The sequence below is a fragment of the Capsaspora owczarzaki genome (genome assembly GCF_000151315.2).
Source record: "Capsaspora owczarzaki ATCC 30864 unplaced genomic scaffold supercont2.12, whole genome shotgun sequence".
Lineage (NCBI taxonomy): Eukaryota > Filasterea > Ministeriida > Capsasporidae > Capsaspora > Capsaspora owczarzaki.
This window is the reverse complement of record NW_011887303.1, coordinates 620,705-639,680: the sequence shown is the minus strand read 5'-3', so window position 1 is coordinate 639,680 and position 18,976 is coordinate 620,705. Positions and strand designations below refer to the sequence as shown.

The window sequence follows — 18,976 nt, the reverse complement described above, 5'->3', positions numbered from 1 at the left end:
CAAATAAATAAAAATTCGGTTCAGAAGCGGAGTTGGGAATTTTACATTTGGAACAAGTGATGCTAAGAACAAAGCAAGAGGAAGATGATGAAACAACAAAAAAACAACGAACGAAAAAGAAAATAGTGCACAAAGAAAACAAAAAAAAAAAAAAAAACAAAAGGATCGAAAGAGAACCAAAACAAAAAAACATGGAAAAAAAAAACTCTCAATGTAAATAAGCTTCAGATTTTGGCTCAAAAGGAATAGGGCCACACTAGAAGAGCATGTCGCTTTAGTTACGCTTCTTGCGCGAATCGACAGCCTTGGTGGAGGTGCGCTTGCTCAGAGCGGAATCAGCTGTGAAAGATACAATCAAAAGAATGGGGTGAGTGCTCCGCGTTCAACCAAATCACACAAAGTCACATCAGATCGCCGTGCTAAACATACCACGCTTGCGAGAAATAAACTTGAGAATTTCGTCAAGAATAATAACGGGGAAGGAAATGGCAATGACCACAACCCACTCTTCGCCGTTGAGGGGGCAAATGTGGAACAGAGCCTTTTGAGGGAGAGGGAAAGCGGAAACCACAGGAACGAAACGTTAGCAATCAGGATGGTGCAGCAACAAAGACACCATACCAAACAAAAACAAGCGGAATCGAAAAAAAACAAAACCCCAAACAATACTCACCGACATGAAGGGAATGTACAGAATGGCAAAGTGCAAAATCATCGACATGGCAATGGCACCGAGGAGAATGCGATTGGTCCATGGAGGCATCGAGAAGAGCGACTGGTTCTCGCTGAGCGAGTTGAGCGCGTTGAACATTTCGATGGTGACAAGCACGGAGAGGGCCATGGTGGCAGGGTGGGGATCCTCAAAGACGTGGCAGTAGTTGCCAGGGACGGAGGCGTCGCAGCCGAGGTGATCGGTGAGCTGCTCCCAAGACAGCTGGGGACCAGCGTGGTAGAACAAAAACCACCAGGCGGCGGCAAACACGGTGGCAACACCAACATAGGTGCCGATAACCATGTAGCGGAAGAAGAGCCAGCCGTCAATCATGCTCTCGTCGGCCTTGCGCGGGGGCTTCCTCATAATGTCAGAGTCGGCAGGGTTGAAGGACAGAGCGGTCGCGGGCAGACCGTCGGTGACGAGGTTGACCCACAAGAGCTGAACGGGAACGAGCGCCTCGGGCATGCCCAGCGCGGCAGTCAAAAAGATGCAAACGACCTCGCCAATGTTGGACGAGATGAGATAGCGGATGAATTGCTTCGTGTTGTTGTAAATGGCGCGGCCTTCCTCGACGGCAGAGACAATCGTCGAAAAGTTGTCGTCGGCCAAAACCATCTTGGAAGCGCTCTTGGCGACCTCGGTACCAGAGCCCATGGCAACACCAATCTCGGCCTTCTTGAGGGCAGGGGCGTCGTTGACACCGTCACCAGTCATGGCCGAAATCTCGCCGTGCTCCTGGAGCAGCTCGACCAGGCGCGACTTGTGGGTCGGCTCGGTGCGCGAAAACAGCGAGGCACGCAAGACAGCCTTCTTTTGCTCGGCCGGGGACAGGTCGTCAAACTCGCGACCAGTGTACGACTTGCCCTTCAAATCCTCATCCTCGCCAAAGACGCCAATGCGGCGGCAAATGGCCTCGGCAGTGTTCTTGTTGTCGCCGGTGATGACAATGACACGAATGCCAGCCTCGCGGCACTTCTGGATCGAGTCGCGCACCTCGGGGCGCGGCGGATCGAGCATGCCGACAATGCCGACGAGCGTCATGTTGCTCTCGTACGTCTTGAACTTTTCAGCGTTGGTGAAATCAAACTTGTTGGCAGCCAGAGGCTCGTCAACCGTGGCGAGGGCCAGGCAGCGGAGCGTGTCCGAGCCAGTGCCGTACGACAGCAGAATCTTGTGGATGGTCTCGTGGGTCTCGTCGCCGGGCACGAGGGGAACCTTGGAGCCGTCAGCGAGACGGACAAACGAGCATCGCTCAATCACGCCCTCGGGGGCGCCCTTGACAAACATGACATTCTTCTTGCCAGCCTTGGGCACGCAGTACACGGACATGGACTTGCGGTCGCGCGAGAACTCGAGGGTGAAGGCCTTGTCGTAGGTGCTTTCAAACACCTTGCGCGAAGAAGAGGCAAGATCGGCGGCAGACAAGGTGGCGCGTGCGTCGTCAATGGCGAGCTTCTCCGAGAGGACGGCCAGGGCAGCCTCGGTGGCTTCGCCAAGCTTTTGGTACGTCTTGCTGCCTTGGTCGTAGGAAATGCGCGCCTCGTTGCAAAGGCTGGCAATAGCAGCGAGCTCACGCACAGCGTTGGGAGCCTCGGCCAGCGGGTTGACACGCTTGCTGCCAAGCGTGAACTCACCCTTCGGCTCAAAGGTCGTGCCAGACACGGAAAATTCCATCGGAGCGGTCGAGCCAGCAGCACGGCCAGCGCGGAAGACAACCATCTTGGAGACGGACATTTGGTTGGTGGTCAGGGTGCCAGTCTTGTCCGAGCAAATGACAGAGGTGCAGCCGAGCGTCTCGACGGAGGGGAGGTTGCGGACAATGGCGTTCTTCTTGGCCATGCGAAGCGAGCCAAGCGCAAGGCAGGTCGTGATGACGGCAGGGAGACCCTCGGGGATGGCGGCAACTGCCAGAGCGACGGCAATCTTAAAGTAGTAGATGGCGCCCTTGAACCAAGAGCCGCCGTGAGCGGGATCGGAAAAGTGGCCAATGTTGATCAGCCAGACAAGAATGCAAATGACACCAATGACCTTGGACAGGAGCTCGCCAAACTCGTCGAGCTTCTTTTGCAGCGGCGAGCGCTGCTCCTCAGTCTCAGCCATGGCCTTGCTGATGCGGCCAATCGCAGTGTTCAAGCCAGTGCCAACGACCACACCAACAGCAGAGCCCGATGCAACGGCAGTGCCGCTAAACATGATGCTGAGCTTGTCTTGGTTGACAGATCGGGCGTCACCGCAAGCCTCGACCTGCTTGATGACGGACACGGACTCGCCTAAACAAAAGGGAAAAAAAAAGTGAGTAGGAGCAGAGGAGCGGATGAGGCAGATAAGAAGAAGGTCAAACAGAACAAGAACAGGAAGGTAGATCAACCAACAAAAAAACAAGGGGGGGGGAGAGAGAGAGAGGAAAGAAAAAGAATAAAATGCAAAAAATCAGAAACGAGGAATTCACTTGTAAAATGATCGAGTCCACATTCTGCCCAAGCACAAGTGCTCAGGCTTCAGAGGCATCAGTATCAATCGTTCTCATCATAAAGACAGTTGGCAAGCGGACAGCCGAAGGCAAGCGAGTTGATGAAAAGCAAAAAAAAAAAAAAATGGAGCGAGGTTTCATACCAGTCAGAATGGCCTGATCAACGCGAATGGTCGTGGACTTGATACGAATGACACGGAGATCAGCGGGAATCTTGTCACCAACTAATCAAGCAAGAATGTCAACGTGAGAAGCAGGATAAAGCAGCGACATGATATCAGGAAAGTGTGCAAGAAGGAAAAAAAGATAAAAAGAGTTGGGGGTTTGGGTCATAGTTCAAGAGAGAATCATAAGCTTGCTTCATGTGAAACACGGATTAGAACAAATAAATTTCGATCATTCCTGGGCCCCCAAAGAAAAAAAAAAAAAAAGTGGAAAGGGAGAGAAAACTTCAAAGAAAGAAAAGCTGATGAAACGAATGGTCGGCGAGATACAACAGCAATCTTTACCTGCCACCTCGACAATGTCGCCGGGGACAATCTGCTTGGCCTTGATGTTGGTGAGCTCGCCGTTGCGGACAACCTTGGCAATCTCTGGCTCGTAAGCCTTCAGTGCCTCGATCGCATCCTCAGCGTTGCGCTCTTGCCACACACCAACGACAGCGTTGGCGATGAGAATCAGAATGATAACCAGGGGCTCAACAAAGGCCGAAACACCCTCCTCGTTGTCGAAAATTGCCAAAACCTGCGTGTTTGTACACAAAAGCACATGGTTGTGAGCACGTTGTTCTTCCAAAACAAAAGGAGCCAACAGAAATCGCGTAACTAGAGCCAGAGATCAACCATCCCATCAGCAGCAGAGGCAGCAGCAGAGATGCACGTACAAACGAAATGACGGCAGCAGCGAGCAAGATCTGGACGAGCAGATCGTCAAACTGCTCGAGAACGAGCTTCCACAGCGGAGTGCCTTCTTCAGCAGGCAGCTCTGTCAAAAGAAGCGCAAACATGAACAAGAACAGCAGCAATACAAGGCGGGTTGAGGGTGAGTGATCATGGCACAGAATCGCAATGCGAGGCAACGTCACAGTTCCAGATCTAGATCGAAGTAACACAATCAAAAAAAAAAAAAAAAAAAAAAAGGGCGCGATCGCTGGCATTGAAAAAAAAAAAAGGCACAACCGTGACGCTCGGCACCAAGACCAACGACGACAATAGAGAGCACGATTCAGAATTGCAGCTCGCAGCAAGCGTAGCGATGAGGAGCGGAAATAGCACGACGAGTGCGGAACGCAACGAGGCGCTGGGACAAAAAAAAAAAAAAAAAAAAAAAAAGACGAGATCGCAAAAACGTCCTCACGTCAGCATGAACATTCAGCAAACCGCGCCAGGCGGGATCGCATGCGTCCCTCACAGGCAAGTCAAGACGAGTGATACACACCCGATTTTGCACACAGTCCGCAAGCAGCAAGCAGGGGCCCACGACGAAAGGCGAAGGGCGGTCGTCCAACCAAACTGTCCCAATCGTCCACGTTTTTTATTTTAATTTTTTTTTTTTTTTTTTTTTTTTTTGGTTTTACGGGTTGTTGTTTGCGTTCAATAGCGCCATGGTTAGAACGAGGAGTGCGCAGCGGTCAGAGTGACACGGAGCAACAAACGCACGCTGTCGCTAAAACGCAGCAACGCGATCTTCCCACTTTTGAAGCAAATTGAAGGGACAGCGAAATAGAAACGAGAAAAAAAAAGTCGAAAAACAAGAAATAATCAAAAAAATAGAAAAAAACACTGCCACCGAACGCCACGTCAGGACGCTTCGCGCCGAACTCACCATTGAGGCCAAACTCCTCGAGGGCGGCCTCAACCTGCTTGTCGCTGAGGCCGGTCTTTTCGGACACCTTGTAGGCCTTGAGCACATCGGCCGCCTCAGCCGCATGCGGCTGGGACAGTGCGGCCTTTGACGACATTTGACGACATGACAAGAAAAATTGGAGGAAAAAAAAAAAAAAAAAAGATGGACTGCCTATGCCAAGCACCACAAAATAAACTGCATATGGCAAAAATCCCCTCTTGCCACCCTTTTACACCACCATTGTATTATCTAGAAAGTAGGAGAGCACAGAGCGCAGCCTGGGAGCTCAATTCCAGCTTGCATTTGAAGTCACAATCAAACTCACGACGAAAAACAGCTGAAAGATCAAAAGAAAAAAACAAAAGGGGAGACGAAGACGTCAGCAAGATGCCATCAACACAGCGTCTTCTGCCATGAGGCGCACCATAAACGACACGATGTTGAGAATCACTTTGACAGGTTGAATCAGTCTTTTGTTCTTGTTTTTCAGTTTTTGCGATGAGTTCGGCCGGTACTTCAAAGCGTCAAGCAGTGGACTCGCCTGGAGGTCACGTCGATAAGCGTGGCAGAACCGTAAGTGGGCCGAGACCTGTTTTAGTGTACCCCTCTCGTCTTCTCCATGAATTCTTTGAACGAACTGGTTCTGTGGTGCCGGAGAGTGGCGAGAGTGGTGAGAGTCGTGAGGGGTGAGCAAACTTTGCTCTTACTGGTGTCTCGGCAGTTGCGCGCCATTTTGTTTGTTGTTGGTTTTTTTTTTTTTCTTTTGCCGACCTTATGTGCTTGAAATTTTTCACAGCAGTGGTGCCATGCTTTGATAGTCTGTGACGATGGCAAACATTATTCTAACCTTGTATTTTTTGCTCTCAACAGCAAAGCAACGATGAGGACGACGATGAGGGCAACGATACCCAGCCGGTTTCGACGAGAGCTTGGCTGTCTCCTATTCTGCCCAGTCGCAATGGTATGTGTGAGTGTGTGTGTGTATGTGTGTGTGATACTGAGTCGCGGGTATTCTGACCTTTTGTTCTTGTGACCAGCTATGCTGAAAAACACACCGGCTCTCATCCGCGCTTCACTTGCGGGTCTACTGGAACTCAAACTGAAGGAGAAGGAGCAAGTGGTATGTCGTATGCTATTGGACTTTGCGTTTGAAGCTGCGGCGTGTCAGTGAATTCATTGGTTTTGTTGTGTTGGCAGGATAAGTTCGAGTACCCTCTCGTCGACTTGCAAGTGGCAACTACTGCAATTAAAGCGCACTTGAATCGAGGCATCGACCAACCTTTGACTCCCTCCGACCGAGGTCGCACTCCATCGTTGCTTGCGACAACGTTGCCAGGCGCCGGAAAAACGAGGCTCTGTCAAGAGTTTGTGCGTCACATCGCTCCTGCCGTATTCAGGAGCCGACAGGTCAACTTTGTTTGCTTGTTTGTCACCTTCAACAGCTCAACCTTTTTCGCCGGTTCAAACGACTGGACCATCACGCTTCGCGCCCACCCAGAGCACGCTCTTGCGACTCGCCTGTTGCAAGCGTACTTTGAAATCCCCCTCGATTTTTTTCGGAACAACTTTGAACAAACTGGCAGCTTCGAGGTCGCTGCTACGCTCCGGTTCATCCAGGAGTTCGATTTCAAGCGTCGGTACAATCGTGAACCCAGAGTGAAAGACAAATTGCCATACCTCGCGATTGCAGTTGACGAAATCAGCAAACTGCTTTTTGTGACCAATAAGCAAAAGCCAGACCCACAAGCGGCAACAACCTCCAGCTCGAGCTCGCCGGAAGACGCGAGACAAGCAAAGCTAGCTGTGATTAAATCTCAGCGTGAGCTGCTCAAAGCGACCTTATCGTCACTCAAGAGTGTCGCCCTCATTCCGGCTACCCGGCTCTTTGTTTTGTACGCCGGAACCGTGCCAGAACACCTTCGACCTGGTCTGGTCGAGCCCTTTGACACCGGAAGCACTGACTCGAGCAACTTGGCGGTCTATCCAATTCCAATGGAGCCGTTCGATGGCCCCCACACCGCCGAGTTTGTAGACGTGGTTGCCGGAGTTACACAAACACAGGTGGATTGGCGCCTTGATGAAAACTTAGTGGGCAGACTTCGCATTGCCGGAGGCCTGCCACGTCATATCGAGAACGTAATGGACGTGAATACGCCTGATGCCTTTGCTCGACCACAACTGAGCCCTGTTTCTTTGATCAAGCTCGTGCATGTTTGTGCGTTCAATGCACAACTAACAGGAAAAACACTCTTGGAGGACGTGGCTGCTTGGGTCAGTCGCGGTGCAGCTGTTGAAGGTATGTTTTCCATCAGGATTTTGGCATGTGCTGATGTGGTTGCAACCATCTCACGTATTGCGGCTGGCTATGATGCAATTCGCTGCAGCTGCAACACCTTCAGCTCAGTCCAAGATCGCAGCCCGGTCCCTGCAGTTCAACTTGTACATCCCACTCGATTTGCGTAAGTGCCGGCTGTGTTTCTAATTGGAGCTGATATGCATGTCCGTCAATGAGTCGCAAGTGAAAACGGAGATCGGCGATACGGAGCACTCATTTGAGCTTCAACATTTCGCAGTACCGACTGATCAGGTCCTCGAGCCTGTCACGCACAGCGTCGAATTGATAGACCAGCTTGCACGCGTACTGAAGCGTTGTCTAAACTCGATCACAGAAGACATGCAAGGCTCTGCGGCCAGGCACGATCTGTGGGAGCGACTTGTCGTCCATCTATTCAACTTGCGAGTGACAGCGTATCTTGCCGATCACGTGTTGTCGGCATCTAAACCTTCTTCGAGTGCCTATCTTGTCCCTCTAACCGAGTTACTGCCTGGGGTCAAGTTCAGTGATGACTGCAAAAACCTGTCACTCAAACTGAAACCCAAAAAATGGGGCACGAAAGTGTTCATGCAACTTGCCCCAGAGAACGAGCCAGGAATCGACGCTTACATGCTCGCCAAGCTTGCTGGTCACGTAAGTTTGGAGCTAGATATTGGTCGCGTTGTTGTTGGTTGAGTGGTCGTCACTCTGAGTTCTCACTGTCTGCTGCTGATGGCTGCCGACTATCAGGCGACGAAGAAACGTGTCGTCATTGGTCTGCAGATGAAGCTGCACATGCACCTCCAGTCGACAGGCCCCGCTGAGCTTAGCAACTATGAACAATGGGCCCGCCAGCGACTTGATCAGTCCTACGTGTCGAAAAACAAACGAAAGAGAGACAAAACGCTTGTTCTTGTGGGGGTCATGTCGCCTTCTCGGTTTGCAACTCCTGACCCTCCTAAGCACTCGTGGGTGTTGGAGCGGCGCACTTTGTACGAGTTTGCGCAAGGATTTCGAGCGGTTGTGCAGTGTAAGTTCTTGTTCGTGCCCACGCTGTGAGCGATTGTTGATGCTTGCTGAGCACGCACTGACCTGCTGGCATGTTGCTGCAACAACAGGCGCCTATTCGTTCGACCCGCACCACAGCCCTGCAACGCACATTGCGAGTTTCCTCTATTCGTGGAACACGCAGTCACAAGCTGTGTGCAACGCGTTGGCACACCTTCTCGTGCAGACTCGGCACCGAGCTCACCAGCGAGACAGCCGGCAGCAGTTTAGAACAGCGGAGGACCTGCGCCAGTTCTTGCTGCGCCAGATTGGTGCTTCCAAAGAGGTCTCGTTCACCCTGACGGAGAGCGGTGAAACAAAGCAAGTGACCCACACTCTCAAGTCGAAGCATGTCCCGCCCGCCGAGCACCTTGGCTGGTACTTTGCATTGCCTGATACGGCTCGTTCCGCAGCGTCGTCTTCCAGCGCCAGCATGTCCAGTTAGAGGCTTTGGACAAAGTTGATGGGTTAGGCGTTCATCAGAATGGTTCCGTTTGTGTTTTTTGCTCGTTTTGCTTTCTCCAACAATCATCTCAGAATGGGATCGAGCATGACGGCACTGTGTCGCTGGCAAGAATCACGATGATAATGCGTTCGTTTTCAATGGCTGATCGGCACGCTCAACCTCCGTTCGGGTGCAGCCAACAGCACAAAAAAACGCCCGCCGCCAAGACTCTCAACTTTTTGTCCCGCCAAAAATCTACGCCGTGTCCATTCAAAAGTTGTATTCAAACATGCAGGTACAACGTGCACCAGTGCAACAATGTCAATCGGCCAAGTAACTGCCCACAACAACACAGGTAAAAGTACACTGTTCCTAAGCTGTTTTTTTTTTTTTTGGTTTTTTTTTTTGCTTGTTCTTGCTTCTTGCAACCCCAACGAGACGGCCATTTACTTGACCTCGTGCATGTTAATCACCTCGGAGGACTTGCTCTCGGACATGTTGCGCCGGCGGCTCATGTAAACCGAGGCACCGATGATGATGGCGAGAAGGGCAACACCGCCAATTACGACGCCGATAATGATGCCGTTGCGCTCAGAGTCGTCGTCATCATCGTTGTTGTTGTTGTTATTGTTGGCAGCGACAGATGCGGAGACGGCGGAAGCAGAAGCAGCTGACGTGGCCGACACAAACGAAGCGACCGAGGCAACCGAGGCGGATGCGGCCGAAGTGACCGATGCCACTGACTTGGCGCTTCGAGAAACAGTGGCGACGGAGGCTGCAGAGACGGTCGCGACGGAGGCCGAAATCGTCGCAAGAGTGGCCTTGGACGCCTTGGCGGTCACTGCCGAAACAGAAGACTGGGAGGCATAGGATGCGGAAATGATGGACTCTGTGGCAGAGATTTCGGCGTTGGCGGGCGTCATGCAGTAGCCATCATAGATGACGTTTGTGTTGTCCATGCACACAGAGCAGCCAGTGACATCCGCGCAGGTCAGGCAGCCGTCGACGCAGCAAGCGCCAGGTCCAAAGCCGTGGCAAGTGACGCATGCCTGGTCGCAAACTATCAAACAGAACAGAACAGAACAGAACAGGACAGGATGAGCGAACAGAACAGTGCTGTTGGTCGGGAGAACGCCCGCTCTTGTGTGATCTTACCAAAGACGTTGTCAGCATCGCCGTACATGCCAGCGGGAGTCGAGGCGAAGGTAACGCCGGCCAAGTGCACGGTCGTAAGTTGAGGAAGGTCTCCGAAGACGCCCAGAGGCAGATCAGTCAGGTCAGTGTCGGCAAGGTTGCTACAAGAGTGGCACAAAGCAAAGTAAAACATGAACAGGTAGGTGAGCGAGCGTCAAGCGTGAGGAACACTGGTGGCACAAGAAAAAAGCTTCTCACATGAGCTCGATGCTCTGGAGGTCCTCAAAGTCGGAGTGCTGGACGCTTGCGATGGGCGACGAGCTCAAATCGCTGTGGGTATGTGTGTGTGTGTGTGTGGGGGGGGGGAAGGGAACGAAAGCAGTCAAAATATCAGTGAGTTTTGTTGGTTTTCGCCCCCGGTCTGTCGCATTTTTCAACATCGATTGCAGTCATACAGGGTGGTAAGAGTAGACGCGACGGGGGCCAGGAAAGCGACAGGGACGGCCGTGAGTTCCGAGCCAGAGATGTCACTGGAAGTTCCGAGCAAAAGCACCAAAAAAACAATCAGTGCTTTTGGTAGAACATCAATCAAAGCTGGGCGGCTTGCGAGATTCTTACAGAACGGACAGAGCGTCGAGTGACATAAGGGCATCATCGCTGACAGAGCTGATCGAGTTGCCGCCAAGGTTCCTGTGCACCATTCATGAACAATTAGATGCCAGTCCATCAATCCAATCAGCATGTTTCTCCCGATATTTCCGCCTTACAGAATTTCGATAGCAGAGAGACCATCGAAGGCGTTGGCATCGATAGTGGTGATTTGGTTGTGACTCAGGTCACTGTAAACAAAGAAAAATAACAATCAATGTCAATCCAAAACGCGCGAAAATCCAACGACGACAAAGGGGGAGGGAGTGCATACACTTGAATCAAATTCGTCAGCGAGGCCATCGCAGTGGTAGGAACTGCCGTCAGTTCAGCAGACGAGAGGTCGCTGTAGCAATAACGGTGATGCATAAAGCAATAAATAAATAAAAAATAAATACAAAAATTAACAAAAAGGCAACTATTCAAAATAACGGCTCGCTACTGACAGGAACTGGAGACCTGAAACACCAGCAAAGGCAGCATCGTCAATGGTGTCGAGCGGGGTGTTGCTCAGATCGCTGTTCAGGTTCAGGATGATCGGTCAGCATTCGTGAAAAGAAAATATCAACCAAAATCACAGAGTCAAAATAATCAACAAAAGCAGAAGCAGCATCCTCGTGTTGCTGCCGCTCACTGAACAGTCGCATCCACTTCTCTCCCATGCATGCACTCACAGGAGAACGAGGCTGGTCAGTGTTGCAAAGGCGTTCGCGGGGAGTTGAGTGATTTGGGTGTAGCTCAAGTCGCTGTTTAAAAAAAAAAAAAAAAAAAAAAAAAAGCATGATGAGTGTTTGAACAAGTGTGGGGAAATGTGAAAAACAGACGGGCGGTTTGGCTTTACAGGATGGTCGTTGTGGCAGGGATGTTGTCAGGAATGGCTGCGACGTCAGTGTCGCAAAAGTCGATCGTAGTGCCATCGCACACGCAGACATCGCAGGCATCCGCGGCGACGGTGGAGCGAGCAGAGGCAGCCAAAATGACCGCAAGGACAAGCATCGCGCTCAAATTGACAAGCTTCATTTTTTATTTTTGTCGGCTAGCCTGTTCGACAAGAAGCACATCCAGAGTGAGTTTTGCATTGTTGCGTGGTACGACAGACACCCCGCACAACGAACGGCGCGTGATTCAACAACACAAGACAATACAATAATGATAAAAAAAATAATGAATGAATAAGCGTTTGTTTTGATGCCAAATTGCAAAAAAATGCACCAAAAAACAAAAAAACAAAACAAAAAAAAAAACCGCAAAAACGGAACGGAATCCTTTCCGTCGCCTGTCGCTGAATGACGCACACACACACGCATAGCACAACACAGCCACTAAAGGCACACATCGATGCAGGCCGTCTCGACACGAGCCGCTCGAGTGTGGTTGTGTGAACACGACCAGCAGCGTGACTCGCGTGGCGTGGGAGGCAACAAAACAACGGGTTCATCCCTGGAACCGCAGTGCCACCCTTGAGTATTGTTTTTCGGTGCTCGCTGACCACCGTCCGCGCTCCAGCTCCAGCAGCCACCACAACCCCCCCCCCTCAGCCCGCGAGTATAGTGTCTGTGTCTGTCCCTCAACCCTCCCCCCCGGTCGTGTGCTCAGCGACAGAATCGTCCGACAAACGGATAGGTGATTCATACCAGAGTGTCACGCCCCCACCCCTCCCAAATTCTCATTCACACGCTGGTTCGTGCCTCTTCTTCTTCTTCTTCTTCTTCCCAACATCACTGTGCCACCACGCGCTCACTTCGAGCCAAACCCAGTCACCTTGCCCATAGCGTCAGGGCTGAAGTGAGGAGATTGGGATGAGCGGGTTTTTTTTTGGTGGCACGCGAGAGATAACACCAAAATAACGGAACTTATTGCCAAACCACAAACAAACACACTGTCCAAGCTGCGATTTGTCTCCCCCACTCGCAATGGCATGCTGCTTCAGAAGTGGGATGATGGGATTGCACGAATGCTCCAAAGTGAAGAACAAGAAGAGAGAGGGCAACAAAGTGACCGTCCAATCGATCAACGAAAAACGACATTCAAAGAATATCAAACAACAAACCAGCCATGTTGTTCGATCGAATTCTTTGGTCATTTTGTTTGTCATTTTGATCTGTTGGGTTGTTTCGATGACTTTGTGATTCGTGATGACTTTCAATCGTATTCATACGTGTGCAGAGAAGGACAGAATCGAGAGAGGGGAAACAGCAAGAAGAAGAAGTCGTAAAGCAAACAGCGGCAAAAGGCGGAACCTCACTTTGACGATTGGTCCTTTTTTTTTTCTGTTTTTTTTTTTTTTGGTAATTTGGGCTGCTTCATCTCTATTCACGCCCCTGCAATGCCGCTGCAGACCAGATCGCAAGGCTGGCTGCAAGAGCGTAAGGTGGAAACGAGCGAACGACACAATCAAAGGACGAAGGAAAAAGACAAGGGAAATACAAAGGCAGCCATGTTGACAGGCCGAAATGGTCGCGTGCCTCGCACCGAACATGCATTGCGTCGAACGCCAAAGTGAGAATTGTAGTGTGACACAACGAAGAACTCGTACAAGTAAACAGAAGGAACAAAAGGAGACTGACATCAGCATCGCATCACCACTGGCAAAGACTTGTTCAACCGGATCAAGAGTTGAGACCACCTTGTCCTCTGGTTCTCTTCAAATTCTTGTTCTATATGATCTTTATAGAGAACGTGCAAAACAATCGGGGCTCTCGGAGCACTTTGAAGCTTTGACTTTTTGCATTGACCGTTGAGTGAGCGACCTTTGCTTTTTTGTTTTTCGTTTTGTTGCTGCCGACACCTCACTGACCATGCTGACATTGTACTGAATGCACATTTCGAGTCATTCGCAAGCTTCTTAGTTTGACAGCAGCTCTGAGATCCAAGTACAGTCACGCTCTGAATGGAACCAGCTGAATCAACGACCACCAACACCACCACCAGCACCACCAGTAACTGCAGCAGCAGCAGCAGTAGCACTCAGCCACAGGAAGGCGAAATCCAGCCGCTTGTTGTCGCACGCACGCAGTCGGTGGAGGCGCGGCAGCTGTCTGAGGCCGAAGCGGCGATGGTCGCTGCGACCAAGATGACCGTCTCGGAGTACCACAAGTCGCGCTTCGACACGCACGCGCGCATGTTCTGGGACAAGTTCTACCACGCAAACAAGACGTTCTTCTTCAAGGACAGACATTGGCTGTACCGCGAATTTCCGCCCCTTGTCGAGCAGGTGAGCCGGAGTATGAAACACATGTGAACCGCATGTGTGCACGCACGCGTCAGTGTCATCAACATGCCGCCTCCAAGTCGCCTTCGGGATGGGCATTGCACTCGTTGCTCGAGTGTTCCAACGAGTGTTCCAATGAGGCAATGATGACCAGGCTTGGAGCGAAGCAATACGCTTGTTTGGCCAAAATTTGTCTCAGCTTCTCACCGTTTCCCCCAAAACCAAAACATTAGGAGCCTGTGCATACGTTGCTCGAGATTGGATGCGGTGTCGGAAACGCATTCTTCCCGTTGTTGCAGGCAAATCCTACGATTGAGGTCTATGCGTGCGATTTCGCAAAGAAGGCTGTCGATTTGATCACGGTGAGGCATTTGATGTTTTGCCTCATTCACTCCAACTGCACGAAATGGCTCACTTTGTTTTGGCTGCGCGCACACACACACACACACTTGATTAGCAAAACGAATTGTACAAGGCAAATGCAAGTCGGTGTCACGCATTCGTGTGTGATGTGATCAACACGCCAATCTCGGACACGGTTCCTGCTAACAAGGTGGATCTCTGCACATGTCTGTTTGTGCTCTCGGCCATGGTGCAGTCCAAGATGCCGGCCGCTGTTTCCAACATTTTCAACGTAAGGGACGCTGCAATTGTCTCATAGTCTGGGTTTTGTGAGAAAAAACCAACATGCGACCGACCCCCTCGCTGTTTTTCAGGCTTTGAAACCAGGCGCGACGCTCTTCTTCCGCGACTACGGCATTAATGACGAGGCCATGCTTCGGTTTGCCAAACAGCGAAATTCCAAGCTCGATGAGAACTTGTACGTCCGGCAGGACGGAACCCAGGCCTTCTTTTTCACTCTGGGTAAGCAATCTTCTCGGGAAGAGGTGAAAACAACCCTGGAATCTCACACCAACACCTTGGTCTATGATAGAACACGTGCAAGAACTCTTCCAATCTGCCGGCTTTGAGCAGTTGAGCAGCGTTTATGTCTTTACGGAAACAATCAACCGCAAGGAAGAGCTCCAAGTCCCGCGTGTATTTGTCCAGTCGCTCTTTCGCAAGCCGGACACTTCAGCACCATCATCAAGTTAATTCATGCTATCATTGCTTGTTTCGGAATACAGAACGTTTTGTTTGCGTTTTGAACGCAGGTTTTGATACTTTTATTGCTTGGCGGCTTTGTGTTAAAGGTTCTACCCAAAAGCATGAGCAACATCAGGTACGTCAACAAAAGTCACAAAGTTTTGGGTCCGTGGTTGCTGCGTCTCTGGATCTAGGATGGCACGAGAGTGATAAATGTAGCGCTGGCCAGTCAACACGACTGGCGCGTGCTTTTGCTTTTTCCGCTCCTCTTCCAACTTCAAGAAGGCGGCTACATCCGCCAAGTTGGCTTGCTCTGTGATTTTCGCCTCTGCCAGCAGCTCTTCTTGCGTCATGACGACGACTGGCGCCTTTGGCTTTTGTGAGAGCGACCGGCTGACCTAAAAGGTGGCAACAACAAACGAAGGGGGGGGGTGAGCGCGCGCCGCCGCTTCTAGCCGTGCCTTGGCAAAAGTAACGCAAAAGAGCAGGAGTTTGACACCCAGATCAACGTACTCGCATCTCTTCGCGCTCTTGCAATCGACGATTGACTTCTTGTGCTTGGACAACGGCGACACTGCGCCTGGACTTGCGGCGTCCTCCTTCTTCGGCCTCGCCATCGACGGACGGTGATGGAGTGTCTCCATGAGATGCTCCGACCGAGGAAGATGACGGTCCAACGGCTGCAGCTCCAGCCCCAAGCTGGACGAATCGTGCGCGCTGGTCGTTTGCCGATCTCCGCGCCGGTGCTTTCTTGGGAGCAGCGGTGGCTGTCCAAAATGTTGTCCATCAAACCGACGGTGAGCCCAACAAACCCAACAAAAAAAACCACCTCAGTTTGCTGTTGTACTGAGCTTCGGAGAGCGTTTTCACTTTCTGTACCTTTCTTTTTCGGCTTTTCGTCGCCAGGTAGCAACCGCTGCTTCTTCTGTTTTCCACGATTGCAAACATCAAGATGTGAGTCGTACTTCCAACCATCACCCCCAATAAAAAACTAAGCCAAGCTCAAAAACAGCTCCAAACAGTGTTGTCTCAGAAAAACAAAACGCACGCGCGGCAACTCGTCGTCCTCGTCTGCTGCAGCGCGATCTGCAGCGGCTGCCTCTGCGTCTGGATCGCCATCCTTGGGCTCGTCGTCAGCCTCGTCAAAGTCCGAGTCGACCTGGTCGTCGTCCGACTCCTCCGTCTCGTACTGCTCGTCGTCGGCCACCTCGTCAAAGCCGCCGTAGAGCTCCTTGTAAATGTCGCCCTCCTCGAGCTCCTCCGTCATGACCTTCTGCATGCGGTTGCCGCGATTCGCTCGGTGCGCGCGGTTGGTCACCATCAGCTCGGGCATTGGCGACGGCGGCCCAGACGACGACTCTGAGGCCGAAGACGAGGACGATGATGTAGCCGAGCTCGTCGACCCTTCGTCGTCGCTCATCTCCTGACTTGAATCAATGTGAATATGGAGAGTGGGCAGTTTTGAGCACAGTGTACAGAAAGCTCAAAGCTTGAGCCTTTTTGACCTCAATTGAAAAATCCAGCCAACACTGCAACATTGAGATGCAATGTGATTGAGATGCAATGTGATTCGAATGCAATGGAACGAGAACAAGACAAACATCTCTTCACTCCACCTTTTTTTGTTTGAGAAACAGGGGCTCAGACTTTGACTCAGACTTTTTCGACTCAGACTTTTTCACAATGAGCAGCAGCAACAAGCCGCCGTCGCAGGTGAACGATCTGGATCTGGCCTTCCGCCGGACGTGGGATCGCGCAGAGTACGAGCAGCGCATGAAAGACCGCCAGAAGAGCGAGGAAGACCGGCGCTGGGACAGCGACGACAGCGACGATGGTGAGTATCGTTTTGCTCAATGGTGCGAGAGTGATCAAAGGGGAGAAGGGCTCAATGCAACATGGATGTGATGTATTGGAATGATTCATGTTGAATTGTGCGATATTCAGACAAGCCGAAAGCGCTGCTGAAAGGGCGCGAGTACAAGATCGACCTGACGAGCAAGCTGGGCAAGTCGGTCGTGCTGACAGACAAGGACGCCATCACGGGCGCCGGATACTATTGCAAGACATGCGATTGCACGCTCAAGGACTCGTTGACGTACATGGATCACATCAACGGTCGCAAACGTACGGTGCTCTGGTTGTCGTTGTGGTCGTACATGTTTGTGTTTTTGACTCACATATGCTGAAACCCTCATTCTACAGACCAACGCAACCTGGGTATGAGTATGAAAGTGGAACGGTCGTCGAATGATCAAGTCAAGGCCAGGTTGGCGGCACTGGCCAAGCGCAAGAACGAGGACTACGACGACTCTCGTACGACTTGGGTTTTTTTTTTTTTTGGTGCTGTTGTTGCTTAGCTGCCTTGCATCGATCGCCATTGGAAACTTATTGTATGTCTCGCTCACTGGCAGGACCAAAAACTGGCCAAGTTGGAGCACACGTGGACAAGAAGGGACGACAGGACGACGACAAACAGGACAGCAAGCCAGCATCGAAACCAAAAGCTGCTGCTGCTGCTGCTGCTGCTGCACCGCCATCACAACCTGAGGAAGAGGAGGACTCTGGCATGGATCCAGAGTTGGCCAGAATGATGGGCTTTTCAGGGTTTGGTTCCTCCAAAAAGTAATTCATAAACACCAAACATTTTTCTTTTCTGTGCACAAGTCTTGGCAACAAATGTTTACTCGTTCTACTACTGCTTTGAACACTACAAGTCAGCATCAGATGACCAGATGAATCATCTCAAATACAACCTCCACGGCAATGAGCACGATAATGATAACCTCGAGTCGGGTGCCTTTGGCCTCGGTCGTCAGGTTGCGACACAACGCGGCAATTTCCAGGGCGTGATCCAATCGGCGATTAATCACAGTGATGCGGTGTGGGATATCCATCACACGAACAAGCGAGCGGTACAACGTGTCCAACTCTTCGCGATTCCAGTAAAAGACCGGGACGGTCAAAAAGTCGCCAATCAGATTGACACGATACCGAAGGTAGAGCAGCTCGCCGTTGATTTGAAGCGCTGCATCCGCCGACATCTTAAAGTCCTTGCCGCTGCGCAGTTGCTACAAAAACAACGAAAAACAAAAAGAAAGCAAAAGTGCCAAATCATCCAAACAAGCGTGAGAATTCGATGCAGAATACCCCCCTCCCACCAGCAACAACCACGACAGCACCCTGCTGACATTGCCGTGAAAGGAACAACAAACACCGACAAACCTCAATCACTCGTGCAATGTCCTCGCTCTGAGCGGACAGCATGTCCTCCCACATGGACAGCTTGACTGCCAAGGCCATGCCATTCGAAACTGAATACTTTTCGAGCTTGTGTGTGTGCGGTGTGGCAGTCTTGTCGAACAGGATGAGGTCGTTCTTTACGTGCGTCCGATCACTGCAGTTATAAAATTGGGGGAAAATATGGTTGAGTGCCCAATGCTGCCATTCTTTCGCACAAAGCAACGCAACCACAAAACCACCTGTGTGCTCTCTGAAAGCAGAAGCGCACTCACCTGTCCTCGTCAAACCGCATGTCTTCATACTCGTCGTCCACAACGCTGCGCTCGTATGGCTGGTTTTCGACCTCTTCGAGAATGCCCCGCACTGTCTCGATCTGCTTGTCGGTGGCATTCCACGTGACGAACGAGCCGACTTGGAAGATGAAACACTCGCCGGTGCGCTCTCCGGCCGCGTTGTTGAGGAAGATGTGGATGACTTCGGAGCTGCTGATTTCGTCCTCCTCGGCAAATGGAGCCAGCGTAAACTCGACCCGGTGCAACAGTGGAAGCAATCGGTCAAAGTCATAGCTGTCTGCGGTACTATACGCGCATGCTCTTGGCTGCAGTGGAACAACAACCTGAACAAACAAAAGGTACAAACAAAACATACAAAAAGTCCTCAGTTAACTTGACATCCAGAATAACCTTCAGCCATAATTTCATAATTTCGGGTGGGGGGGGGGGAAGTTGAACAGCGATTCAACCCGTTTACCCGATCGTTGTCTTGGAGGCTCGGCGCAGCGCTATTGCTTGAGGATTGCGCTGTCTTGGCTTGGAGACCCT

The 18,976-nt window shown here is 51.2% G+C and overlaps 6 protein-coding genes across 6 annotated transcripts; 2 read left to right on the top strand and 4 right to left on the bottom strand.

Moving 5' to 3' along the window:
• Nucleotides 1-16: 16 nt before the first annotated feature.
• On the bottom strand, nucleotides 17-5,193 carry CAOG_06786 (sarco/endoplasmic reticulum calcium transporting ATPase). The gene is made up of 7 exons (XM_004344357.2): nucleotides 5,010-5,193; nucleotides 4,069-4,169; nucleotides 3,695-3,929; nucleotides 3,329-3,409; nucleotides 674-2,985; nucleotides 430-541; nucleotides 17-339 (listed from the first exon to the last, which is right to left on the bottom strand). Exons 1-7 carry the CDS (start codon nucleotides 5,143-5,145, stop codon nucleotides 275-277), a joined length of 3,042 nt encoding a protein of 1,013 aa, XP_004344407.2. The 5' UTR covers nucleotides 5,146-5,193; the 3' UTR covers nucleotides 17-274.
• Nucleotides 5,194-9,099: 3,906 nt separating this feature from the next.
• On the bottom strand, nucleotides 9,100-13,167 carry CAOG_06785 (hypothetical protein). Its single transcript, XM_004344356.2, has 11 exons — nucleotides 13,155-13,167; nucleotides 11,460-11,659; nucleotides 11,293-11,364; nucleotides 11,065-11,136; nucleotides 10,893-10,964; nucleotides 10,738-10,809; nucleotides 10,589-10,660; nucleotides 10,426-10,500; nucleotides 10,229-10,300; nucleotides 9,992-10,131; nucleotides 9,100-9,896 (listed from the first exon to the last, which is right to left on the bottom strand). The coding sequence occupies exons 2-11, from the start codon at nucleotides 11,636-11,638 to the stop codon at nucleotides 9,283-9,285; spliced, it is 1,440 nt and encodes a 479-aa protein (XP_004344406.1). The 5' UTR covers nucleotides 11,639-11,659; nucleotides 13,155-13,167; the 3' UTR covers nucleotides 9,100-9,282.
• A 154-nt stretch (nucleotides 13,168-13,321) lies between these two features.
• CAOG_06784 (methyltransferase-like protein 6) lies at nucleotides 13,322-14,971 on the top strand. Its single transcript, XM_004344355.2, has 6 exons — nucleotides 13,322-13,359; nucleotides 13,449-13,832; nucleotides 14,063-14,191; nucleotides 14,287-14,463; nucleotides 14,546-14,693; nucleotides 14,764-14,971. Exons 2-6 carry the CDS (start codon nucleotides 13,509-13,511, stop codon nucleotides 14,922-14,924), a joined length of 939 nt encoding a protein of 312 aa, XP_004344405.1. The 5' UTR covers nucleotides 13,322-13,359; nucleotides 13,449-13,508; the 3' UTR covers nucleotides 14,925-14,971.
• Nucleotides 14,972-14,980: 9 nt separating this feature from the next.
• Nucleotides 14,981-16,358, bottom strand: CAOG_06783 (hypothetical protein). Its single transcript, XM_004344354.2, has 4 exons — nucleotides 15,964-16,358; nucleotides 15,795-15,840; nucleotides 15,429-15,682; nucleotides 14,981-15,313 (listed from the first exon to the last, which is right to left on the bottom strand). The coding sequence occupies exons 1-4, from the start codon at nucleotides 16,333-16,335 to the stop codon at nucleotides 15,026-15,028; spliced, it is 960 nt and encodes a 319-aa protein (XP_004344404.1). The 5' UTR covers nucleotides 16,336-16,358; the 3' UTR covers nucleotides 14,981-15,025.
• A 174-nt stretch (nucleotides 16,359-16,532) lies between these two features.
• Nucleotides 16,533-17,555, top strand: CAOG_06782 (hypothetical protein). The gene is made up of 4 exons (XM_004344353.2): nucleotides 16,533-16,749; nucleotides 16,860-17,039; nucleotides 17,118-17,228; nucleotides 17,327-17,555. Exons 1-4 carry the CDS (start codon nucleotides 16,599-16,601, stop codon nucleotides 17,539-17,541), a joined length of 657 nt encoding a protein of 218 aa, XP_004344403.2. The 5' UTR covers nucleotides 16,533-16,598; the 3' UTR covers nucleotides 17,542-17,555.
• Nucleotides 17,556-17,635: 80 nt separating this feature from the next.
• On the bottom strand, nucleotides 17,636-18,856 carry CAOG_06781 (hypothetical protein; the record flags this gene model as incomplete). Its single annotated transcript, XM_004344352.1, has 4 exons — nucleotides 17,636-17,983; nucleotides 18,138-18,309; nucleotides 18,428-18,721; nucleotides 18,804-18,856. The coding sequence occupies 4 exons, from the start codon at nucleotides 18,854-18,856 to the stop codon at nucleotides 17,636-17,638; spliced, it is 867 nt and encodes a 288-aa protein (XP_004344402.1).
• Between the last annotated feature and the right edge of the window lie 120 nt (nucleotides 18,857-18,976).

Bases quoted from the DNA above. Each gene is read 5' to 3' on its own strand.
- CAOG_06786 (XM_004344357.2), bottom strand. From the start codon at position 5,145: ATGTCGTCAAAGGCCGCACTGTCCCAGCCGCATGCGGCTGAGGCGGCC. The intron at 3,410-3,694 runs GTAAAGATTGCT...TTGCTTGATTAG, and splicing joins CGACATTGTCGAGGTGGCAG to TTGGTGACAAGATTCCCGCT. The intron at 542-673 runs GTGAGTATTGTT...CTCCCTCAAAAG, and splicing joins TGTACATTCCCTTCATGTCG to GCTCTGTTCCACATTTGCCC.
- CAOG_06785 (XM_004344356.2), bottom strand. From the start codon at position 11,638: ATGAAGCTTGTCAATTTGAGCGCGATGCTTGTCCTTGCGGTCATTTTG. The intron at 11,137-11,292 runs GTGAGTGCATGC...GAACCTGAACAG, and splicing joins CTGACCAGCCTCGTTCTCCT to CGATCTGAGCAACACCCCGC. The intron at 10,661-10,737 runs GTAAGGCGGAAA...AATGGTGCACAG, and splicing joins CTCTCTGCTATCGAAATTCT to GAACCTTGGCGGCAACTCGA.
- CAOG_06784 (XM_004344355.2), top strand. From the start codon at position 13,509: ATGGAACCAGCTGAATCAACGACCACCAACACCACCACCAGCACCACC. The intron at 14,192-14,286 runs GTGAGGCATTTG...ACACTTGATTAG, and splicing joins AGGCTGTCGATTTGATCACG to CAAAACGAATTGTACAAGGC. The intron at 14,464-14,545 runs GTAAGGGACGCT...GCTGTTTTTCAG, and splicing joins CTGTTTCCAACATTTTCAAC to GCTTTGAAACCAGGCGCGAC.
- CAOG_06783 (XM_004344354.2), bottom strand. From the start codon at position 16,335: ATGAGCGACGACGAAGGGTCGACGAGCTCGGCTACATCATCGTCCTCG. The intron at 15,841-15,963 runs GTGCGTTTTGTT...CGTGGAAAACAG, and splicing joins AGGACGACGAGTTGCCGCGC to AAGAAGCAGCGGTTGCTACC. The intron at 15,683-15,794 runs GTACAGAAAGTG...CATTTTGGACAG, and splicing joins CGAAAAGCCGAAAAAGAAAG to CCACCGCTGCTCCCAAGAAA.
- CAOG_06782 (XM_004344353.2), top strand. From the start codon at position 16,599: ATGAGCAGCAGCAACAAGCCGCCGTCGCAGGTGAACGATCTGGATCTG. The intron at 16,750-16,859 runs GTGAGTATCGTT...TGCGATATTCAG, and splicing joins CAGCGACGACAGCGACGATG to ACAAGCCGAAAGCGCTGCTG. The intron at 17,229-17,326 runs GTACGACTTGGG...GCTCACTGGCAG, and splicing joins CGAGGACTACGACGACTCTC to GACCAAAAACTGGCCAAGTT.